At 42.5% G+C, this 15,726-nt stretch overlaps 1 protein-coding gene across 3 annotated transcripts in view; it reads right to left on the bottom strand.

Annotated features, from left to right (window-relative positions):
- Positions 1–15,726, bottom strand: part of ZBTB49 (zinc finger and BTB domain containing 49) — a 32,978-nt gene extending 17,252 nt beyond the window's left edge. Inside the window, exons 1-3 of one of the 3 annotated variants that reach the window (XM_002745995.6) lie at positions 15,614–15,726; positions 6,563–6,733; positions 3,555–4,660 (exon numbers count right to left, since the gene is read on the bottom strand). In XM_002745995.6, the coding sequence (XP_002746041.4) occupies positions 3,555–4,660; positions 6,563–6,714 (1,258 nt within the window). In that variant the 5' untranslated portion in view covers positions 6,715–6,733; positions 15,614–15,726. Of the gene's footprint in view, positions 1–3,554; positions 4,661–6,562; positions 6,734–14,683; positions 14,913–15,613 lie in introns of those variants that run through there. The other 2 variants (XM_078367527.1, XM_035294066.3) reach the window with 2 other exon arrangements.

Below are 15,726 nucleotides of genomic sequence, written 5' to 3'. Positions count from 1 at the left end.
TAACTGCACTTGGGGATAGAAAAGATTGTAAGAATGGTACTCTACTACAGAAAAACCACAGCTGTAGGCTGGGCACAGGGGCTCATGCCTATAATCCCAGCACTTTGGGAGGCTGAGGCAGGCGGTTCACAAGGTCAGGAGTTAGAGACCAGCCTGACCATCATGCTGAAACCCTGTTTCTACGAAAAATACAAAAATTAGCCGGGCGTGGTGGTGCGCACCTGTAGTCCCAGGTACTCAGAAGGCTGAGGCAGGAGAATCGCTTGAAGCAGGTACTCAGAAGGCTTGAGGCAGGAGGCGGAGGCTGCAGTGAACCAAGATCGCACCACTGCAGCCTGGGTAACGAGCGAAACTCCGTCTCAAAAAACAAAACCAAAATCAAAAACACAGCTGTTCTGAAATGTGGTCTATAGAAAATGATCTGAATTTAAAAGCACACCTAATGGTACTGCCTTTGATCTGATTAAATATAACCCTAATGAATAGACTTTGAACACCGAGAACCTTTCATTTTCCCCATTTCCCTCAAATCAAATGGTTTCATTAAGATCTTTAAAAAGTAACAACAATGATTTCCCTTCCTACTATATTATTTGGGCTTGCTGCCTTGAAGAAAGCAGCTTGCTCACTTTCTGGGCTCATTCTAGAAAATATATATACACACACACACACGCACATATATATACATATGCACATTTATATGTGTATATATATATATACATATATATGTATATACACACAGATATATGAATATATATACACATATATATGTATATACACACACATACATATACATATACACACAGACACACACGCACATACACGCACACACATATATATATATTTTTGAGATGGAGTCTCACTCTTGTCTCCCAGGCTGAAGTGCGTGGCATGATCTCAGCTCACTGCAGCCTCCGCTTCTCAAGCTCAAGTGAGTCTCCTGCCACAGCCTCCCAAGTAGCTGGGATTACAGGTGGGATTACAGGTGTCCATCACCATGCTCGGCTAATTTTTATATTTTTAGTAGAGACGAGGTTTCACCATGTGGGTCAGGCTGGTTTTTAACTCCTGACTTCAAATGATACGCCCACTTCGGCTTCCCAAAGTGCCGGGATTACAGGTGTGAGCCACTGTGCCTGGCTAGATATTTTTATTTTATCCTGAAAATGTCTAATGGCTTCCTCAACCCAGAATAATTATATTTATATTAATATATTAATAATTATATTAATTCTGTACTCTAATAAATGAAACTGCATTTATGTCTGAAATTATTGGGGGTGACAGATAATAAGTTGAAGCCCCATAAGAGACATAAGAATTTGAAAAGAGAGAGGTTACCAGTTACTAAAACTATAAATGACCAAGGTTAACAATTCTACTCCAGTGAGCCTCAGACTTTTTGGCCTCAGGACCCCTTCACACTCTTAAAATTGAGGTCCTAAAAAGCTTTTGTTACTATGAGCTATAGCCCATATTAACTATATCTATAGCTATATCTATATAATTGATATCTACCATATTAGAAATGAAAACAGAGTCATCTTTAGAACAGATACATACACACTTCACTGGCCATCAAGGTGAGGACTTCATCACACACCATGTAGCCTTGGGCGGACTAAATGTACACTCATGAGAGGAGGAAAAAACAAGTAACATCTTAGACTATTTTGAAAATAGTGTGGGCTGGGCATGGTGGCTCATGCCTATAATCCCAGAACTTTGGGAGGGCGGATCACCTGAGGTCAAGAGTTCGAGACCAGCCTGGCCAACATAGTGAAACCCCATCTTCACTAAAAATACAAAAATTAGCTGGGCATGTTGGCACATGCCTATAATCCCAGCTTCTTGGGAGGCTGAGGCAGGAGAATTGCTTGAACCTGGGAGGTTGCTGTAAGCTAAGATTGCACCACTGCACTCCAGTCTGGGTAAGAGCAAAACATTGTCTCAAAAACAAAACAAAACAAAAGACTGTTGGCCTCACAGACCCCCAAAAGGGTTCCCTAGACCATACTTTGAGAATCACTGCTTTTCTCAGTAGAGTATTTATGTCCCTGTAAGCATCTTTGCCATGACTGTCTCTGTCATTCAAAGAGGTTCTCCCAGAATAAACAATTTTTGATTCCTTTAAAAGCTAAGCAGTTAAGTTTCACAAAAATAAAAAATTACAGCCATCAGGCCAAGCATGGTGGCTCACGCCTGTAGTCCCAGCACTTTGGGAGGCTGAGGTAAGCAGATCACTTGAGGTTAGGAGTTTGAGATGAGCCTGACCAAAGGGCAAAACCCCATCTATACTAAATATACAAAAAAAAAAAAAAAATTAGCTGAGCTTGGTGGCACATGCCTATAGTCCCAGTTACTCGGGAGGCTGATGCAGGAGAATTGCCTGAATCCAGGAAGTGGAGGTTGCAGTGAGCCGAGATCGTGCCACTACACTCCAGCCTGGGTGACAGAGTGAAACTATGTCACAAACACACACAAAAAAAACTGCAATAATCATTAGGCTGTAGGAGATTTAGGCAAAACAGAATGATCTAACGTTTTTTCAGGGCAAAACTAAGTCTATGATAATGCCTTCACATGGAATAATTTTGAACTGCTAGTGATAACAACAGTACTTTATATTTAAATGCACTAAAATGTATCAAGGACTTTCATAATTATTAATGAAATTTCCCAATAATACAAGGTGGCAAACACCTATGCAAATTGGGAATCCATAGTGATAACAGAAGGTCACATCAACAAACACAATTATACATACACCTGAAAAGCAGTTGCTGTGGAAGCATCTTGTATGTTACTTCCCATGCCTATAAGGTAATTGTTCATCTGTAATGTGTTATTAAACTCATGTTTAATTATAGGAAGAAAAGTAATATATATGTATTGTATAACTAATGTATATATCTATATATATTGTATACCTTAAAAAAACTTTTGGGAAAGAGAAAGAGGCATGAATTACGATAATAAACCTTTGAAATTTCAATGTTTAAATTAGAAGAATTTTCATTTGAGAATATTAAATGGTTAAAGCTGATTCTTATTAAAAAGTTTACCTCCTGCCTCCCAAATCAGAATTTTACAAATTAGATACTCAAATTCCTTCCACGAGAACTTTCAGAATTATTCAAAGTAAATTATGTTAGTCTAAATTGATCTATATTATGCTTTCAAAAAATAAGCTTAATCTAATTCTAAAAAGGCAACTAAATATAGCATATCCATTTTAGAATTAATTCGAAATTCTGAGTGCACCAAAATTACTATACTTCTTTAGAGACAGATGGTTTGTCACATAAAAACTTGAAATAAAAATTAAAAGTGTATACCTTTCTAAAGTGGCTCTATAAAACCACTTACAAACTTTAAGTCAGATGCATCAACAAAAGTATAAAACAAAAAGTAGCTAATGCCCCTTATTTTGTTTAAAAATATGATGACATAAAGCAATAGCAAAACTTCTTACAAAAACAAGAAGAACTAGTGGTGTCTGAACATCTGCATTACATCCTTCCCTTCTGCCTGTGGATACTGAATCAGTGTACCTGTATGAGACCGTTTATGAAGCTCCAAGTTGCTTGGGTGTTTAAAAGGTTTCCCACATAATTCACAGGCATATTGTCTCTGGGACTGAAGTGCATGGGACTGGTCTTCCAGTGCTGCCAGGTCTTCGGGCCGCTCCGTCTCACTAATGCAATGATAATTCTCACCACTGACGGGTTCTTCACTTGCTTTTTCTTCAGTACGTTGGCTGCTAGTTTTCTCTAGAGTATTTTCACTAGCAGATTCGACCCTCTTTGTTAAACCATCATCCGACTTGGGTTCAGATGTTTGCTCTGCGGATTTCTGTGACTTCAGGAAATTGAGTTTCTTCAGATGAATGGCCTTTTTGAGCCTCATCTGCTTGACAGGTTGTTGGCATATGGCGTCGGACTCAGGGTCTGGGGCAGAGTCATTCACAGGCTGGGCCAGGAAGTTGGAAGGCAAGTGCTCGGAAGACTCCAGGATGCATTCGGCATGACTGACAGCACAAGGCTGGCTTTCTACCGTGGTAAGATCTACGGAGGTGCTGAAAGCACCAGGCTGCTCAACGACTCGCTCCTGACTGGGACAAGCTGCGTGTTTATGGTACTGCTTACTGTAAAAGTTTCTGAGTTTGTAATAGTGACTTGGCTGTTTAAAAGGCAGGTCTGTGCAGGTGCCGTCTGAAGTATCAGGGGCTTGTTTTGATATTTCACCTGTGGAGTGATGAAGATTCACTGAGGGTGAAGCATGTGAATGCGATTCATCCAACCCCTTATTATGCTGTGTGTCTGCCGAACATTCCGGCAGTAAATGAGGGGGGTAGTTGTTTTCACTGTTAACACAAGTGGCATCGGGGGTCAGGGTGCTTTGCAGAGACAATGTACTATTACTAGGCACGCCAGGTGGCTGTTCTACAGTGGCTGATTTTAAAAATGTGTGACACAGACTCAGAACGTTTTGAACTTGCAAACACTGTGCTGTGTCCAGCATTACTTGTATATTGTCCTGGTTAAGCTCTAAATGAGAAGTATACATGAAGTCCAGGATCTGCCCTATGCCACTGACGTTTTTAATATTCAAGTGAAAGACATCATTCTTCTGGCTTGAAGAATTCTGAAAGAGGCTCCTGATAAAAGAAAGAATATCTGTTTACAGTGTCAAAAATTCATAGCATCTTTTTCTTATAAATAACATTCATATATTAATATCAAAACATACTATCCTATGAATGTGAAGACTTTTAACACAAGTACGTTTTAATCCTTTAAAACAATTTAGCAAACCATCCAACTAAATAATTCAGATGAATTAAATTAGTGGATTGGGTATTCAAACTTCAAATATATCTCAAAGGAAATTTTTGAAATATACTCAATTTTACAAATAAAAAAAAATTACATACAGTAGTATGACTGATAAACCATGAATCAAGAAGATTCTAAGATAATTCCCAATATGACCTACTTAAGAAATAAAAGATTGCTCTAAATATTTTTTCGAAATGTAATTATCCATAAAAATATGACAAAATATGTCAATTACATACTAATAGAGTATATAAAACTAAAGAATATACAGTTCTCAATATTTCATAGTCTGACAAGTATTATATTTTAGGCCACAAACCATATAAACAAATATTTCTACATCCAAGTGCCAAGAAAACTTAAAATAAAATAGCTAGAATAAACCAACCCTCCACATACATTCCTTTGTAACCAGTACTTTTTTTGGCTGTTAAGTTTTTCAGCAAGGCCAGGGGCTCAAAAACCAACAGTGAGAAAAACCCTAAGAGTTAATGAAGAACAAAAGGCACTCTAAAGCCCAGGCACTTTATTCTGGATACAAGCCATGGTCACAGGTGAACAAATCTGTATTATGTATGAAATAATAAGCTCAGGTATGTAAACTGAAAATATTTTGTCAAATATAGTCACCAATTTCCCCTAAACAGCCTCCAGTTCTGTTTCTAAGTGCAAAACAGCCTGTATATCACGATATCAAATTTTAATTGTCCTGAGAAGACAGAAAAAAGCAGATGATAGCAAACCCAAGAGTTTGGGACCATTTTGCACAGGAAAAAAACCTGCTATCTACCTCAAGAAGCTGACGCACTACAATGTGTAATGTGGCCTATACAATAACTGAGACTTAATTTGTATGATTCAGAATTATCAAGGGAAGAGCAAATCACGTCCCACGTTGTCTACTAAAGCGGTAAAACCATATGCATTTTGGAAACAAAAAGTACTTTAAAAAAGAGACTTTGTATTTAAAGACAGATAAATCTGCTAACTACAAAATGAACTTATGCAGAATCACTTAACTCTAACTATTTTTTTTAAAGAGACAGAGTCTTGCTCTGTTGCTCAGGCTGGAGTACAGTGGCACGATCACGGCTCACTGCAGCCTCCATCTCCTGGGATCCTTCCATCTCAGCCTCCTGAGTAGCTGGCAATACAGAATAATGTTGAAATAAGCTGAAAAACAACTTCTTGGTATTATTATTTATAAATAAATATTTCATATAAGCCAAAATGCTAATAAGGTTTTTGTAGAATATTCCAATGAGAAACAAAAGCTAAAATGCTTTAATTAAGAAAAAAAAGAAAAACACAGTACACAGAATATGTTTTTCCCTCTCTGATTTCTTATCACAGAAAAATTCTAACCAGGAACTTAATTCCTCCATCATTTTATGTTGCAAGGATGAGAAATATATGTAGAAGACTGACAACCAGAATTATTAAAATGAAAGACAAAGAGCCAACATACTTTCAATCACCCCAAATTCATTTTCATTAAATGCCTCTTTTCTTTTCAGGTTATTCTAAACACAAAAGCAAAAATAATAAAAATGATTAAAAAACTTAAAAATTAAAACAAAAAACTCTTACAAAATCCAATGTGTTATAAAAAGATAAAGATAGTGAAACCCAAGGAGAAGAAAATATGGTCAAAATACTTCCACACTAGAAGAGCTTTACCCTTAATTCGCAGCTGGGAGTATGAAGTCTAAAATACCTACCTAAAATACTGGCTGAATGCTGCTAGCACATTCTTATGTGCTTTAAAGCAGACTCCTTTTACCACCAACATACAGTCACAAAGCAGGCCTTGGATTCGCTGCTCATGCAGTTGTTGGAGGAGATGGCAGCTGTGGGTAGCAACTGGGTCCATGCTCAACCATTCAAGAGACCTACAGCAAAAAATCACAAATATGACAGATATTCTCAAGGACCTCACTGGAAACTAAATGGCAGTGAAACTCACTGATTGATCTATGCTTCACTCTCCCATCGCAGTTTCACACATACACACGTGCGCGCGCGCGCACACACACACACACACACACACACACACACTCTGTTTCTGAGGCATCTAGACCAGTGCTGTTCAACAGAATTATCTGTCACAATGGAAATGATCTCTATATGCACTGCTCAATACAGTAGCCACTGGCTACACATGGCCACTGAGCACTTGAAATGTGGCTGAGGGACTGAAATTCTAATTTAATTTATACTTTAAAAGCCACAATATTTAAACAGTACAAATCTAGAATATGACCATGCCAATACTATATGTACTTCTCTTGTGTCTACTAAGGAATACGTCAAATGAAAAATAAAATAATATACACATATATAAAGAAGTATAAGGTGAAAGAAAAGCCAGCTGGCTGAGATCAAATCCATATTTAACCAACATGTGTACAGAGGTCACTGAATTAGAAGCTGGGAAAATTAGGAGCCTACTTTGGGAGATAAGGTACAGGTCAAAATACCTACCACCACCAGACAATGATATAAGAGGCATTACAAAGCAGCAGGTCTCCTCACTCGTGCCCTTGTGCTTCTCTAAGGCACTACTTGAGCAGACGCCTGAAGGAAGGGAAGGAGCTGTGCAGGCACCTGGGCCAGAGAGAACAGCAAGCCCCAAGTCTCTGAGGCAGGAGCTTGCTGGGCTCAGGTGTGGCTGAGTGAGTGGTAAGAGACAACGTACTAGAGGGGACACAGGGTCAGGTCATGCCCAGCTTGCAGGCCCTGTTATGAACCCTGACTCTGACTCCAAATGAGATGGGACGCTGGAAGTTTCACCATTCAGCATCTAGCCACCAACTGACTACTGTGTGCCAGGCTCTAGGGCTACAACAGTGCACCAAACTCTCCAGGTCGCCATTCTCACGCAGCTTAAACTGTAGTGAGGGAAACACACACAAAAGTGCATGACACACGACTAAACTAAAGAGTTACAAGCTAGTACTGGAATACTCAGACCAGAAAGCCATGGTCTCGGATGCCTTAGGAGCAGGGGATGATTTATGGAAGAGAAATAGTCAGAAGAAATGGAGTCAGATTGGGACAAGATTATGAAGGTTAAGGTGGCAGTCTGCACTGGGCATGGTGATTCACACCTGTAATTCCAACACTTTGGGAGGTTGAGGCAGGAGGATCATTTGAGTACAGGAGATCAGTCTGGAAACATAGTGAGACCCTGTCTCTATGAAAAATAAAAACAAAAATTAGCTGGGCATGGTGGCATATGCCTGTAGTCCCAGCTACTTGAGAGGCTGAGGTGGGAGGATTACTTGAGCCCAGGAGGTTGAGGCTATAGTGAGCCATGATCACACCACTGCCCTCCAGCCTGGGTGACAGAGAGAGACCCCATCTCAAAAAACAAACAAACAAAAAAAAGGCAGTCTGGTACTAAAAATCTAAAAAGCCATCATCTGCTTTCTTTGCCTTCATTCTCCGTACTTGAAGCACTGCTGAATCGCTAAAGCCCAAATCTAAGCTTTTCAATACACCTTCTCACTTAGACGGATCTCCCATTACTCCAAGTATGTGCCAGCCAAAATGAACCACCAGTGGCTCCCCAAATCAGCTATGTTCTTGGCCAGTGGGCTGGAGACCTAGTTCCACCACTCACTGGCTATATGACTTTGGGCAAATGACTTCTCTGTCCTCACCCTATCTCACAGGTTATTGCAGTTACCTGTGTTAACATTTAGTCTAGTATCTGGCATGTGGAAGGATTCTATACGTGTTATCTCTAAGAATCACTTGGGAGCTTCTTAAAAATGCAGACTCCTGGGTACATCCCAGGGTTTGTTCTGTCGGTCTCTGGTGGAGCCTGGTGTCTGCATCACAGGCATTCCAGTGACTCTGAGCAGGTGGGCTGCAGATCTCTTCCTGTGCTCTCCTCCAAAAGCCTTTGGTTCTGTCCCAGGAATACTTTACTCATACCTGCCCCTCCCATCTTCCAGATCAGGGCTCAGCTGAGCTTTCACCTACTTTCCCACCATTCTTTTTTTTTTTTTTTGAAACAGGATCTAGCTCTGCCATCCAGCTGGGCTCAGGAGATCCTCCCGCCACAGCTGGGACTACAGGTGTACACCACCATACCTGGCTAATTAAAAAAAATTTTTGGCAAAGATGGGATTTTGCCATGCTGCCCAGGCTGGCCTTGAACTCCTAGGATTAAGCAATCTGCCCACCTCGGCCTCCCAAAGTGCTGGGATTACAGGCCTGAGCCACCGCGCCCTGCGTTTGGGGTTGCTCCTCTGTGATCTTCCCAGTGTCTTCATTCCCACCACATCTCTTTCCCTCACTCATAAAAATATAATGACTGCAATGTTAACTTCACTAAGAAGGTTGAAACCAGCCAGGCGTGGTGGCTTACAGTGTAATCCCAGTACTTTGGGAGGCCAAGGTGGGCAGATCACCTGAGGTCAGGAGTTCGAGACCAGCTTGGCCAACACAGTGAAAACCTGTTTCTACAAAAAACACAAAAATTAGCCAGGTATGATGGCAAGGGCCTATAATCCCAGCTACTGGGGAGGCTGAGGTGGGCAATTTGCTTGAACCTGGGAGGAGGAGGTTGTAGTGAGCAGAGATTGTGGCATTGCACTCCAGGTAGGCAGCAAAGCAAGACTCTGTCTCAAAAAATAAAAATAAATAACGTAAAATAAAAGAAGGTTGAACCCACTTGGTAACCACAGTGCCTTAAATTTTACTCAGTTCCAAATTTCCCACTCAGCCCTGCCTCATGCCTTAGGCTTTATGGGATGAAATGTGCCTCCTCCTTCTTCCTAAGGTGAACTCCCTCGCCCCTTCACCCTTCCTGCCTCTGCTAGGACCTGGTTCCATCAATGAAGCTTTCTTCACCCTATCCTTCACTGGTTCACTGGTTCCTCCAAACACACACATCGAGATTGCCCCATGTTGAAAACAAAGCAAAACAGGGTAACAATAAAGCCTTCCCTCTAGGTTCCTCTTGTCATCACAGGCCTCTCTTTTACACTTTTCAAAATAGCTATCTACACACCCCACTTTACTTTCTCACGACTCCTTTTTCACCTTGTGTATTAGTCCATTTTCATACTGCTGATAAGGACATACCTGAGACTGGGTAATTTACAAAAGAAACAGGTTTATTAGACTTACAGTTTCACATGGCTGGGGAGGCCTCACAATCTTGGGGGAAGGTGAAAGGCAAGGAGGGGCAAGTCATATCTTACATGGATGGCAGCAGGCAAAGAGAGCTTCTGCAGGGAAATTCCCTTTTTAAAACCATCAAATCTCGTGAGACTCATTCACTATCATACCATTATGAGAACAGCTCAGGAAAGGCCCACCCCCACCAGGTTAACTACCACCAGGTTCCTCCCACGACACGTGGTGATTGTGGGAGTTATAATTCAAGATGAGTTTTGGGTGGGGACACAGCCAAACCATATCATTTTGCAACCTTGCTTCCACTCTCTCTGCTGAAACAGACTTTCCCCACAACGACCTTTCCTCAGACCCCAACCATCCTCTCCATCTTTCCTGCCACACATGGCAGTGTTGTCTGCCAACTCCCATCCTGAAATCTCTCTTTTCCCAGAAATCTTCTGGTTCTTTTCCTATGTCCCTGATCTGTCCCATCCCCATGCTGTGCCTGTCTCCCTTGAGCCTTGCAAACATTGATGTTCCTTAAGGTGCAGCATGGTAGCCCTCTCCTCTTTCCCTTGGCAATCACCTTCATTCTTAGCTTTCACATGTTCTAACACAGCTCCTAAATGTGAAACTTTCGCTTCAGCTACCAGTTCCAATCTCCCACTACCTGCTAAATTTCTTCAATGGCATGCCCCTTCAACTTAGAATCTCTAAACTTCATCCCCCCATCACCTCACCTATCAACTCTAGACCTTGATTCCCCTCATCTCTTCATGGAAAGCTTTGTTTGGGGTATTGGCATGATCTCCTGGTTTGAGATCACCGTGAGATTCAGAGAAAACTGGGACAAAGAGCAACACTGAGGTACTGGGATGGCTAATGCCGCCCCAAACAAGAGTATAGAAAGAAAGGCAATGATGGTAGGTGGTAGACACTGTTCCCAGTGCTGAATCCTCAAGGATAGTGAACAGCCACATGAGTAATCAGTTACTCTTCACACCGTGCTGCTTGCTTGAAAAGGCTTCCAAGTTTATCATTCCTTTTAGCTATCACTTACTGACTACTTACCGCAGATCTGTGCTAAGCATGTCATATCTGATATGGTTTGGCTTTGTGTTCTCACCCAAACCGTAATCCCCATATGTCCAGGGAGGGACCTGGTGGGAGGCAACTGGATCATGGGAGCAGTTTCCTCCATGCTGTTCTTGTGACAGTGAATGAGTTGTCACCAGATCTGATGGTTTAAAAATGTCTGGCAGTCCCCACTCCCCTCCACCCAGTTCTCTCTCCCCTGCTGCAATGTAAGATATGCCTGGTTTCCCCTTCGCCTTCTGCCATGATTGTAAGTTTCCTGAGGCCTCTTCAGTGATGTGGAACTGTGAGTCAATTAAATCTCCTTCCTTCGTAAATTACCCACTCTCAGGTAGTATCCTTATATCAGTGTGAAAATGGATTAATACAATATCCATTAACTGAAACAATTCTACAAGAACCGAATTACCATCATTTACAAGAGAAACAATTGAGATATGGAGAGTTTAAGTCATTTATCCAAAATCATACAACTATTATGTGCCAAAGTCAAGATTTGAATCCTGGTCCCTAAACACTGGAGTGTATGCTTTATCTCCCACGGGAATAAAGACATTTTACACACACACACGAAACCCTCCTCCATGGACCTAACTGTTAAAATTAGGTAAAACTGTCTAATTATATAAATGTAAATGTCTAGGTAATTTAGGTAGAGGTCTAATTAGAAAATTAGACATTTTCTAGCTCTATAGAAGTGATAAAGAAAAGTTCTTTGGAATGACCCCCAGAGATATGATGCTATGCAGTGGTGAACTGTTACACATTGACTTTTACTATAAGAATTATAGGCTGGGTGCAGAGGTTCACACTTGTAATCCCACCACTTTGGGAGGCCAAGGCAGGAGGATCACTTAAGGCATGGAGTTCAAGACCAGTCTGGCCATCATAATGAAACCCTGTCTCCACTAAAAATACAAAAATCAGCCAGGCATGATGGCTCACGCCTGTAATCTGAACTACTCAGAAGACAGAGGCACAAGAATTGCTTGAACCTGGGAGGAGGTTGAGGTGAGCTGAGATCAAGCCACTGCACTCCAGCCTGGGCAACACAGCAAGACTCTGTCTCAAAAAAAAATTATAACTATTTCATATCATTTTGTATAGTTCTCTAAATAACTTCATGATGTCAATCCTGTACCTCCCCAATACAGTTATAAAAAGGTCTGGGGGAAAAAAACCCTGTATCTTATATTTCTCATGTGTTCTGTAAATTATAACTATAAACAAAAATGTATCTTATACCTAATAATAACGATTATGACAAATACCTACATTTTCTAGATGCCAGGCACTATATTCTAAGCCCTCTACACTTAGGAATTCATTTATTGTAAGACAGGTACTACTATTATCCACATTTTACAGGTGAGAACAACGAGGAAGTTGGTAGATTTCAGACAGACACAAATTCTCTCATGCTTCTCCCATGGGGTGGTGGAGTCTAGGTCTCCTTCCCTTGAATCTGTGCAGGCTCTGCCTTAATCAGATTCTGTGCTTATAAAGCTGTGCTCATTTCCCAGGCCCAGGCCTGAAGAACTAACAGCTTCCACTTCCCATCTTTTGGAACACCAGCTATGGAAGGCCTGAGCCACCTGTAAGATGCCCAACTAGACAAAATGCATGGAGGCAGAGAAGGGTTCAGGGGCTCCCAGAGAAGCCATCCTGACCTCACCAGGCTAGGCCCTCCTCCAGCGGAATGCCACTGAGTGATCCCAGTTGCCACCACATAGAATTGAAGAATTTCCCAGGTGACACCTGCCTGAATGCCTAACCCACAGAATTATGAGATAAAATAGTTTTTAAGTCACCAAATTTGGGGATAGTGTGTTACATAGCAATAGAAAACCTGACCATGTATAGAGAAGATGGTCACACAGCTAAAAAGTAATAGGTAAGCAATAAGGGACAGAGGTGGGATTCAAAGCCAGGGAATCTGACACCAAAGCCACACTCATCCACTGCTTCCTTTGATCGGAATCAGCTGCCTCTTCAGTCTACTGCCTAAGCCTGATTGTCCAGGTAATCCCACAGACAAGCGCCGTATTAAGGGACTGTACAATTCATGACTAACGTGTGCTACACAAGGTGTTGTAGTGTGACAGGAGGAGCACAGGGTTCTCTTCCATCGTTGCAGCTAACTCACCTGGTGACAAGCAGCAAAGATTTTCTGTGGTGAAGACATGGACTCCACCTGTCTTACTGAACAATGTATCTCTGGTACCTACCAGAGGTGTCTTTGACATAGTAGGCACTCAATACATATTTCTGAATGGATCAGACTCTCGGCCTCAGTTTTTCATCCATAACAATGGAGGAGTCCCCCACTGGACTAGATGAGCTCTAAGGTTTCTTCTTGTTCTAAAAGCTACAAATCTCAAGGAATGTGATGGTGGAAAGATGGTATGAATGGCAACAAATGAAAATATGGGGGGAAAAGAAACAAGAAAAGGCTTCCATCAATGTGAATGAAGAAATGCTTCTAAAGGAAACAAGAGCCAGAATGGAGTTTCAACCTGCAGAGAAGACTCCTAGAGCAGAGGCACCTCAATTCTATCAACAGGTCAAATACTACTGGATAGAATTTGTGGATGTTTTCTCAGCTGAGCCATTAATAGATGACTTCTTCAGGGGCCCACAGCTCACACACCTTATTACCAAGCTTACCTTAGAGGGCTCCTAAGGAGTCTGCCCATCAACATACTTTCCAAATGGCTTACTCATAGCCCCTCACCTCCACCCCACTCAGAAAAGCACTGGCTTGAAGCAAACAAACATGGAGTCTTGTCTTAGCTTTATACTGAATCTTATCATACCGGGAAGGCCAATTCAGTTAAACAGATATTCTGTGCCTAATAAGTACAACAAATTGTCGAGAGGACTGAATGCTGACAAATGGAACAAGATGATTCCCTGCCTGTGCCTCAGTTTTCGATCATTCACCTAATTTTACAGAGTGCCCATTATACTCTAGGCACTGAAGGTACAATGGCAAACACATCAGACATGGTCATCCGTGTCTTCACGAAGCATCAGTCTAGTGGGAAAAACAATCGTCACACTGTACCAGGGTTATTAAATGGAGGAAGCAGAAATTAATTTGGGAGGAAGGGTCACGGAAAACTTCCTGGAAGACACATCTAGGCTGAAACATGAGTTAACTTTGCCAGACAAAAAATGAGAAGGCTCACCCACTTTTGAGTTTTCAGGGGGACAAAATGGAAAAAAAAAAAAAAAAAAAAAGCAGGAGAGCGCAAACAAGACTGAACTACACATATGTGCCCTGAACACAAAAAGACACCGTGAGTACCCTGCTTTTAAGCCTCTTGTGCATTCCGTCACTTCTGTTGGAAAATATATCCCCCCTTGTCCATTCTTGTCAATTCCTTTCGTTATGGGTAAACTGTTCCCCCAGAATCACAGAATGTGACTGTATTTGGAGATCAGCCTTGTAAAGGGGTAATTAAGTTACAATGAGGCCATTAAGGTCGGCCCTAATACAATCTGACTGATGTTCTTACGAAGAGAGGAAATTGGGATACAAAGAGAGACACCACAGATGGAAAACACAGAGGAAGCACCATGTGATGACACAGCAAGAAGTAAGTGCCTACCCGCAATCCGAGGAGAAATGTCTCAGAAGAAAGCAAACCTGATGACACCTTGATCTTGGACTTCTAACCTCCAGAACTGTGAGAAAATACATTTCTGGTGTTTAAGCCACCCGGCATTTTGTTTGCAGCCCTAGGAAACGAATACACCTTCTATTCCAGGCCCAACACTGCTCATTTCCAGAGTGAAACCTTCCTTATCGCCCACATTACACACACCTTGGGGTTAAGGTTTCTCACAATACTCTGTACATCCTCCATTCAACTTTCATTCATTCCTTTAAGCAACAAACGCCTAGTGACCACCACTGTATGCCAGACCCTATCTTAAGGGCTGAGAACAGCTAACGTTTATTGAGCACTTACTAAGTGGCAGCCAGTACTCTAAGCGATTTACATGCACAACTCATGAAATCAGACAAGGTTCCAGAGACGCAGGTGCCGCTATGATACCCGCTTTACGGATGCCGTGCTGAGGCACAGAGAGGCCACACCGTAATGAGACTGAGCTAGGCTGTGGGTTCTGTCGTCTTAAGCACTACTGTCAACTACAGGGTGGAAGAAAACAGGAACCGAGAGATGGGCAGCGCGGGGCGGAGGCGGGCGGGACTGGCTTCCTGCGGGCAAAGCCTGGAGATGAGAGCACGCGGGTGGGGTGTCCAGGCCGAGGGAGCTACACGGGAGAAGGCCCGGCTCCCAGGCCCGGAACCTGGCCTTCTGGGTCTCGGTCCGCGTCCCCTGCGATGCCCGGCACAGAGCAGATGCTCGCTGACTCTCGCAGGGGCCGCCAGTATCCTCGAGCACCCTGGGATGCGGAGGGAGCTGCGGGTCCATGCCCTACTGGGCCACCTTCGGACGCTCGGCCTCCCTTCCCTTCCGGGCCATTTCCACCCTCGCCAGCCCCGCCTGCCTTCGCGAGGCCGGCCACCTTACCCTCGGAGACCGCTCTCTGCCCCGCCGCCTTGATCTACACCTGCCGCCGCGGTCCTGCCTCAGGCCAGCTCGCCTGGCCCAGCCGGCCGCGGAACCATCCCGACCACGCCCCC

This window comes from Callithrix jacchus, chromosome 3, assembly GCF_049354715.1.
Source record: "Callithrix jacchus isolate 240 chromosome 3, calJac240_pri, whole genome shotgun sequence".
NCBI classification, from domain to species: domain Eukaryota; kingdom Metazoa; phylum Chordata; class Mammalia; order Primates; family Cebidae; genus Callithrix; species Callithrix jacchus.
This window is presented reverse-complemented; position numbering and strand designations above follow the sequence as displayed.